This window comes from Trachymyrmex septentrionalis, unplaced genomic scaffold, assembly GCF_001594115.1.
Source record: "Trachymyrmex septentrionalis isolate Tsep2-gDNA-1 unplaced genomic scaffold, Tsep1.0 scaffold13, whole genome shotgun sequence".
NCBI lineage: Eukaryota > Metazoa > Arthropoda > Insecta > Hymenoptera > Formicidae > Trachymyrmex > Trachymyrmex septentrionalis.
Genome location: NW_017304438.1, coordinates 3,596,393 through 3,606,555, shown reverse-complemented (window position 1 = coordinate 3,606,555; position 10,163 = coordinate 3,596,393). Strand labels below are relative to the sequence as shown.

At 31.1% G+C, this 10,163-nt stretch overlaps 1 protein-coding gene and 1 long non-coding RNA gene across 2 annotated transcripts in view; both read left to right on the top strand.

The window, feature by feature from the left end:
- The first annotated feature begins 5,019 nt into the window (after positions 1-5,019).
- On the top strand, positions 5,020-5,784 carry LOC108756748. Its single transcript, XR_001939858.1, has 3 exons — positions 5,020-5,185; positions 5,380-5,577; positions 5,685-5,784. It is a non-coding gene; the product is annotated as an uncharacterized LOC108756748 (long non-coding RNA).
- Positions 5,785-8,995: 3,211 nt separating this feature from the next.
- Positions 8,996-10,163, top strand: part of LOC108756682 (neuromedin-U receptor 2-like) — a 14,270-nt gene continuing 13,102 nt past the window's right edge. Inside the window, 1 exon segment of the mRNA XM_018500673.1 lies at positions 8,996-9,834. Within this exon segment, the coding sequence (XP_018356175.1) occupies positions 9,326-9,834 (509 nt within the window). The 5' untranslated portion in view covers positions 8,996-9,325.

Here is a 10,163-nt window from a genome sequence, read left to right as displayed (position 1 = left end):
TTAATATATAAGAAATCAAAATATTTAATCAAATTACTTTTTGTTTAAATAATGGAAATCATATAATAAAATAGATATCAACGTATAAAATTGCGCATTATTTTTTACAGAAAAATAATTTTTAACGAGGGAGTTTTTTGTAATTTATTTTATGGTAATCCTTTTTAAAATCCTTTTTAAAACGATTTCAAAGATGGCTTTTATTTTTGTATTGTTAAAGACTTTGTAAAGTTAGCTAGTATTTTTAAATCTTTTGCAAGAATTTTTTGAAGAGATAAATTATGAGAGAGAGAGAAAAAGAATAATTTGAATTTTAAAGATACCTTTTTATATGAATATTTCAAGCGTAAATATGCGTAACGTCAAATGATTTTTAATTTCCTGGAAGGAATGGTTTTTAATCCAGTCAGAAAATGCACTTTGTCGCATCGAAGTGGAAGTCTGACGAATACGAAAAGTACGATAAGCTTAAATGGAGAAAAAGGTCACACGTGTAAGATGCACGATATTGGAAGACGATCTTTAAAAGCCATTTGGCCGGAAGCAGCGATGCAAAAGAATGGATACTATTACCGAGGAAAAGTCGTTAATGAAAAATTACCCTATTGAAAACATTGAAATTGCCAATTAAGCACTATTACAGGGGGAAAGCGGAAGTTTTCAAATGAATGAGATATCTGTGTGATTTTGCGTGACAGCGAAGAGAGCTTAACTTTATCTTCACCATAAATTTCCCTTTACTGCGTCACTTTGGATCCCGCGAATGCAGCAGGTGTTTACGAACCAAGTTTACGATTAAAGCGCCTGCAGGATTTCTATAATTGCGTTGCTGCGACTTTCTTGACTTTTCTGTCAAAATTTCCTTTTCTCAGACGTATATAATAAAATGTAATATTAAATATAAATTAATTGCGTAAAATTTGTAATTTATATACATAAATTTTAAAAAATCATTTATAACATTTAATAATATTTAATTTTTAATACTGTTCTTAAAAACTTATACTTAAATCTTTTAAACGTTAAATAAACAAAAATTTCTTTGACAGGCTTGATGCTGTTACTGTTTTGTTATGTAAATTTAAAATATAAGATAAAATATAAGATACTAAACTTTATAACAATATAAAGTTAATATATAATTATAAATAATATATCTACATTTATAGTAATTAGATAAAATATTTATATTCCCATAGAGTTTCACACAATGATACAGTATAAATGTATAGATAATAGATAGTCGAGATCTTCGCGCTGGCGCAAAACTCCCACCATGGATGTCTTCGGCACGCGCTAGGTTCGAGGGGCGATTCGACATTTCCACGCCAAATGGAGTTCGGCTTTTTCCCCGGCATGATGTTGACGTTCTGATTTCGTGATACAGTGAAAAAGAATAAAACACAAAGGCACGACCCTGTGATGCAGCATGTGTTATTTTTTAATTTTTATCGAATTTGATAGTCGTCGTCGAACAAGTACACATCAATAATTATAAAAACTGCGTAAAAAAAGTGAAGGATTAAATTATTATAGACAGACTGACGCAAAATAAAATATCGCGATAAGTAAAATATTGCGGTTAATTATCGTATTAAATAAAATTCGTGTATAATCAGAATAGTTTCGTTTGCAAGAAACAAAAGTAAAAATAAGAATAGAACCTAAAAATCGTACTTAAAATCCGCGTTCAAGGTATTGTTGTTCTCTTAGAGAAATGATATATGTTTATTTTATTTATATATTTTTACATATATTTTTGAAACAATGATTCATGTCACGCGATATTAATACTGTCACAAGAATAACGGTTGGCCTTCGTTCTCATTTTATTTTTATTGTAGTGAATGAACAGAGACATACAAGTGATGACATACCGTAAATCAAAGAAATCAACACGAGTGCAAGGAAGTGCGTTCTATTGCAGGGTGCATTTTTACAGGTAACACATGATGCAAAATATAATATATAATACATAATGTATTATACACATTTCAAAATAAATCTTAATAATATTTTTAATTATTAGGTATTTTTCTAAGTAAGTGCATATTTTTATGGTGATAAAAATTTGAACTCTCTCGACACTCCTATATCGCTTCTTTATTTCAAAAGTATAACACAACTAAAAAACAAAATTTTCAAATTATATCATTGAGTATTGAATGAGTTAAATAAACATTATTATCAAAAGTGAACTTAACTTTATCAAAACATTACTCAAAAAGAATAGTTTAAAAAAAAATTTTTTACAACTCAAAAAGAGAGACTCTTTGAGAATTATAAAACAAAAATGACAAAAATTAATCATGTTAAAAATATATTCTTTTTGTTGATATAATAGTCTATAATTTTCTATCAAATTAAAAAAATAGTTTCCCTTTTTCTGGGAAACTTATTTTTTCAGTTATGTTATTTTTAAAATAAGGAAACGATATATTTACAGCATTAAATACAAATCTTATTTATAATGAATATAGATTAGTGCTATTAAAATTGTTATAATTAATAAGGGAAATAAAACTTTATCGACGTATCCAATAATTGAAAACAATGAGTTAAAAATTGTCTCCTGAATGTTTGCGAAATTGCAATGCAACAGGTGATGCCAGACATGCAGGTCCGGATTAAAATTTATTATTGTCGCATGCATCATGCTACTCAATACGTGCGAGTTCGCTCCAGTTTCGAAGTAGATCGTCGTCAAGATTTATGTGATCGAATATTTTCTCATGATAAACGATGGCATGGATAGAAGACGCGTTCCTTTCCTAGAAAATAATCTAAAAGTGACTATATCATTGATTTAATAATACATTCCAACAATATATCATCAGACGCTCTTTTTGAAATTACTCTCTATATAATAGAATCACGATAGATTATTACTATCTCTGTAACTTTTTGTAAGGCAATTCTGTATATATAAAAACGAGAAACTAATTGATACAAAAATATTAATTGATACCAAAAAAATAATTGCACATATATAATAAAAGAAAACTAATTGATTCAAAAAAACCTAATTGAATATATGTAATGAAAGAAAACTAATTGATACAAAAACGATATATACGATCAGCATAGACGAAGAAAAAGAAACGAACTAGTACATCTTGATACGCGAGTTGCGCGAAAATTAGGAAACTTCAAAAAAGTTTAAAAAATGATCTAACATTTTTATTTATTTTACTAAAGGGATGAACGAGGAAAACGGTCGTGATAAATAACTTTGCTCGTTTATGATAAATAACTTTGTTTTCCTACCGAGTACGGTTATCTGCATTTCTCTGTCAGGTACATTCGATCTCTTTCAGTCCGCAAGATCTTTCCTCCTCATTTAATGCATAATGTATAGATGGAATTTATTATAGATGCAGCGATTAGAGTTTATTTAAACAAAAAACATGTATTTTTTTATTTCAAATTAATCATTATTTACATTTATACTGAAAATTATATTTATGGTATTACTGTAATAATTGGAGTAAGCATTATATTATCGCATATGCATCAAATTAAATACATATAATCCAAGCTATAATTATTTCTGTAATTAAAATTATAAATAAAACAAGCAAAATCGGTATATCGAATACATTACAGCTTGAGGAAATATGGAAAATAACTTTACAGTAAATTTACATGGTAAATACAAATTGTATGATATTCCAATTTATTAATAGACAGTTTATGTTATCGATATTTAACAGTTTCAATAGCACTGAAAACTGCAATCATGAATATTGCACGCGATCATATCTGAGAGATTCCAATAATTGGATACTACAGAAATTGTCTTGTAAATGAAGAAAGAGCTCACAAAGTCTTATCAGTAAAATTCTTTTTTAACATATTTCCTGTTATAAAACTGAAGCAGAAATTTATAATGAGTTCCATAATATTCACAATAAATTCTCTTGCTAATAATAGTTTAATATTTTTATAACAAATATTAATGTTCAATTTTATTGATCTTCTGTTATAACAAAACCAAACATAAACTCAAGGAAGAGCTGTAAAGTTATATTTAAAACGTTAATTATTTTATTTGTAAATTATCTCGTTACTGACGGCAAAATATCTTGTTAGAGAGATTAATATTGTTTGATAGGAATTTTAACCTTAAAGACAGAGTTCTCTAAAATAAATATAATTCTACAAAACGCAATCGTCTCTCTATCACAATTAATTAAATTATTTTACTCTCACAAAACGTACGATATAATAATTTGATTGACTTCTCTTAAGCTTGTTTGCTTGCGTTAAAAATTAAATGAGAAATCAAAAATATAATCAGATTTTTTTTCAGCTGTTCTAATTTTATAAATTCTCTTAGTGATTTGTAATAATAAAAAATAAGAATACATCTTAATATCAGTGAAGAAAGGACATTATTTTATCGAAACTTCAATTTATTACAAAACTATATAAATTTAAAAATTTAAAAATTACAACAATTCTAAAGAATCTGTCAGAAAATTTTACTAATTAAAATTTAGTATTAATTAATCTTAAAAATTTATGACTTAAGCGCCTTATACATACAAAAGTCATAATCCAATTATAATTGGTACCTATTCAATTTGCATCATCTCAATTAAAGCATCTCTTTCGAATACATCGTGCTAGCCAAAAATAAAACTCTAAAATTATAAAATTGAAGCTAACACACACACACGCGCGCGCGCGCGCGCGCGCACACACGCGCACACACACACACACACACACACACACAATTCAAGATTACGGAATCAAATTCTATTAATTACGAGACTCACCAAATTTAATACGAAAATGATATTCGAAATTTGCGAAATAACTTCGAACGATTCTTACATTGGGTTTGATCTCGATTGACCGGGAAATTGCTATGTGCACGCATTATCAAGTATCCGCACCAATCTCACATGAACATCACTGTAATCAGAAACTGATCGGTCGAGGTTGCATTTTCTCGATGGTTTTGTTTTAAAAAACTCGATTTAACGCTCTCGATTATCATCCATGACTGTCAATCGACATCACATTCTCGCGTTTCTCTATCATATTTGGGCCGAGTTCGGTGATAATACGAATCCAACGGATCAGATGACAGATTGAATTATGTCCCCGAGCGTTGACGCCTCTCCCGCATGAAGGATTAATTTCCCAATCGATAGCAGTTGTTCCAATAAAGAGCTCGGTACGTTAATGGAACTATAACATTGCGTGTTGCTCTAATAATAAGGATCAATGCGCGTTAATCTGAACCGTTTGTTGTTCCAGAAAAGAGTTTTATACATTGTATTGTATTATATTACTGGGAATTATTAATATTTTTAAGATAGAAGTGCAAGAACGTGATAATGTAATCACGCAGACAATTTTCTTTTATAGGAGTCATACGAGAAAAGCGACGTTTATAGAATCCCACATAAAGCGTTACGAGATTGGCTCAATTTTATATAATGTAACGTAAAAGATTCTGACTATATGGATCTCAAAAGTTTAACCGAAAGCAACGCAGCGGGATTCTACTATACTTTATTTATCGTAATCGAGATATGATCGAGATATGAAAATATAAAATGTCTTGTATGTGATTGTACTAAATAATTTTTTATTGTCATTTTAAAAGTCTCGCATACGCTGTTTTGTAAATAAAATTTGAATAAAGACAATAAATAGATACTGTTTTATAGAGTTAAAGCGTTTCTAAATCTTGAAAGCTTGACAAAGTGCGACCGTGATCTACTAACCGAACAGCAAGTCAACGTCTGAAAATGTGTAACAATAAATTACTAAGCGCAGACATGTCAGTCAACTAAATGAAGACATTTCTGTAACTTCGGAAAATTCAAGAATAAGAAAAATCACGTGTGGTACGTGAAAGACACTCGATGTAGAAGATTTTCGAAAATTTTGTTAAAATAAATAATCAATTGTTTGTTCATCGAGCACTTTTCATTAAAATTTAATGTGATGCAAGTAGGCCAAATTATATTGTATATGCGTTACTATTTATAATCCAATCATAGCTTTCTGTTATTAAAATGTAAATTATTTGAGATAACAAAGGCATTCTTTGCGTTTAACATGCAATAACTAAAGCAGAATTAAAAATCGTGTGCTTTAAAATGATAATATTGTATTATAAAAAAAAATCAAATTTGTTACGTCTAATGTGTATAAAGAAGAATTAAAAGATACAGTTTATAATAAAAATCAGCTTTATGTTCGAAGCATGTTGGAGAGTTCATTAACAAGATGCGCCGGAATATAGATGAATTATACCCGAGAGAAATCATTTCGCGTCGAAAATTGTACAAACGACGGAACGTAAGCTAGATAAATCAGAGAATTTCTCGTACTAGTTTTGCGGAGCGGTTTCCGGATAATGTTTTGACGACGAAGAAGTTAACGATTCATTGGGGACAATTAGACAATGTTAGATGTCAGTTGGGAGCGCGATCTGCTTCAAAAATAGCCCCATGTGTTTCCGTTCTGTTCGATGAACAATGTTCACGAAAGCACCGCGTCGTCGATTACAACATCAACGTGAAGGCAACAAGCGCAGAGATGAGGATCCTCGCGCGCGCGTGGAAACGATTCGCGAACGTGATGACGCAGAACGAGTTTAGGACTCCGTCGAGAATGCAAGGTGGTGTGCCGTGTGTGATTTGTGGCTTTTGTAAGGTGCTGGAATGTCTAGTTTTGTTTTGTCGGAGCACAATTGTCGATTGCATCTGCAGCTCACGTGGTTTGTGGATGAAATCAGAATTGTTTTGCATCGATAGGATTGTTTAAGTAGATAAATCGATTTCAATCGGAAAATAATTACTGAAAATATTATTATTGTTATTGGAAATATAATACAATCGGTCTGTCTAAAATTTTTCGTGCAAGCTCTGTATATTGTGTACATATATATTGAAATATTATAAAATTAAAAAGTACCATAATTTAATTTAATAAATTTTACTTTAATTAAAAAGTACCAAGTGATTATATATAAAATATTATTGGTTTGTCTCTTTTTTTTTAATTATTCGAATTTATCCACTATTTCTTTTTTCAAAAATATATTTATAACACGTTTATAAAATTCATATATTTATAAAATATGTTAATAAAATAAATCATCAATAATTCTAATGCTAAAATGTACTACAATATATAAAAAGTTGCAATAAAAAAATATCAATTTATATGTGTCAAACTACTTTTACGCTTAATGCCGTGATTTCATTTCGATTAATAGGATTATCGCATTTCATCTATATCTATCTCTATAATATTTGTCGTTTTTAGAGAAACGTGATAGTTTGAAGATTGAATGGGTAATGGAGTATATGTATGGCTGAGAAAACGACCAGGCTAAAGGTAATGCGTTAAAAGGAGAGTATATATTTGAAAGGTGATACTCTTGTCAGAGCAGTTAATATAATTGTAACAATGTGGAAAGCGGATATTTGTTAACAAACAGGAATATATGGCTAGAAATTACATCATATATTATCAAAATCTTTTTGAAGGTATCCACTTCTCGTTAGCGACAAATTTCGTAAATAATTTTAAGCGTTAATGACATCATTGTGAAAAGCAGTGTTTACGGAAAATAGAAATGATCCGTCGACATGATGAATAAAGCTGTTACAATGTGTGCACACAGCGTACACGTCACAGGCAGATGCCTGCATTAGCAACCCTACGTTAGGATTTATCATATGATTAACATAACAGACATGGATAATTGACTAAAATGAAATGATTGCGAGATTCACTAAATGAGGTAGCGAGATAACCGGTTTATTTCAAATCACGATTAGAGATACACGGAAAAAACAGTTTTCTAGCTAAAATATCTAAAAGTTTAACTAAATACAAATCTGAAAATAATATTCTTAGACCGTCAAAATAAATATATAGGACGCTCAAACTGAGTGTTATAAGGTCGCGACACAAACATTTATATAACGCATAATACAAAAAAAAATGAACCAACCAAAATCTTTCATTCCTTTCCTTTTCATGAAATAAAAGATTTTGATTGGTTGACTTTCTTATGCCTTATACATTATGCATTATGTAGAGACCTGTGCTCTTTAGAAGAAAAACTTTTTGCAATATAACTCGTCATGCTTGAGTTTCCTACGTAATTATTTTTATGGCCCAACAAAATTATTTTTAAATTTATAGATTTATGATGATATAAATTTGGCTACATAGATTTATAATCTAGCTAAATTTATGGATCTTTTAGCAAAGTTATTCTTTCCGTATGCGGTGTTAAACGTCCTAGTCGACACCAACTAAAAGTAACATAACATTTCTAATTTCGCGTTCAACAAAATAAATTGAACATATTTTGTTACATAATAGTTACATTATTGAATACAAAATTATAACGTTGATGTTATTAAAAATTTGCGCTACATCGACCGCGAAAACGTGTAATAGAGAGAACAATATTACACGTCGGTCTATTCTCGTTAATCGGTGGATAACGGGAATCGCTATCAATCCTTAACACATATCAGTCATACTATTTTCTATAATACATCATTACTCACTCAAAAAGGTGATCTTGCAGTTACAACGAAAATTATCTAAGTACGAAACATAGCTAAAATAGATAAATTTCTAGTAAATTCTGCGATATTGGATATATATGTATTGCATCTAATCATATAAATGACAGAAATAGAATTTAGATTTGTGCTATAAATTCTATGCATATGATACATAATTTTCTATTGGATACAAAAAACAGCTATAATTCCAACTGGATCAGCAAAATATTTTTTTGCGTGCTAAATGCGGAAGATCAAGTACACAATAATCTTACGTTCAAAACTTAGTTATAACTATATCGTTCGTTCGCCCACGCAAAACGTAAATTAGCCGTTTTCAAATTGAAAAAAAAAAAACTTATAATTGCAGATCAACACGAAGGAAGCAGCGCTAGGATCTTATCGCAAGAAACCATTCAACTCGTAAAAATATTCACAAGATGTAGACTGAAAATTATCAAGAATATCCGGCACGTGTAAGCCGAGATTTTATCAATGGATCTTCACAAAAACATCAATACTGTCCAGAGAAGACATCATCATTGCATTCCATAAAAGAATAAATCGTCTCTATGATGATTTGGAATATTTATGGATAAGATTAAGCAACCAAAATAGCACAGCAGAAATACTAATAGCGCGAAGATATCTACTCGTTCCAGTAGGCGATTTGAAGTTCGGTCACAAAGTCCCAAATATTAATCTACTTATTTTCTTTGCGAAGTCGACGCGTATTCTCGCCAATCAGAAAATTCAATAAAAGAAACAAGATGATTTCGGATACGATAGCGAACATCACCAGTATCCTTCAAAGTGCGGGAGATTCCTGGAGACTCTCGAAAGATGGGAATCTTCAGGAGCTTCGTTCTACAATCGACAGTATCATCCACGCGAATCCGCGATACGAGAACTATTCGAGCACGATCATCGCCTTCCTCAGAGATGAAAACGCGCTGGACCGCCGGGATTCCCTGTACATCGTGCTACCAATCACAGTGATCTACGTCGTGATCTTCTTCACCGGCCTGATCGGCAACATCTCCACGTGCGTGGTAATCGCGCGCAACAAGTCCATGCATACCGCTACCAATTATTATCTCTTTAGCCTCGCAGTATCTGATCTGCTGCTACTCGTGTTTGGACTGCCGCCAGAGATGTATTACATATGGTCGCATTATCCGTATGTCTTCGGCGAGGCATTCTGTATTATTCAGAGCTTCGCTTCAGAGACCTCGGCTAATGCCACCGTTCTCACCATCACGGCTTTCACCATCGAGAGGTGAGCTCAGAAATATTAGGATATATCGCGCATACATCAAATCTGACTGGTAGAATGTCACGGATATATAAACACTCGTCGATCCCATATCCTGCCAATCATTCGGTTTTAATCTATCGGTATCGTATTTTTTTTTCTTTTTTCACGAATCATGCACGATATAGCTGGTGATATGGGTACTTCAACTGAAATATTTATATCACCAGTTTGATGTAGAAATCGATAAAATAAAATATACGAATAGAGAGAGAGAGAGAGAGAGAGAGAGAGAGAGAGAGAGAGAGAGTGTGGAAAGCTCGCGCCAGTTTGTCGGTTCTACGATTTTTGAG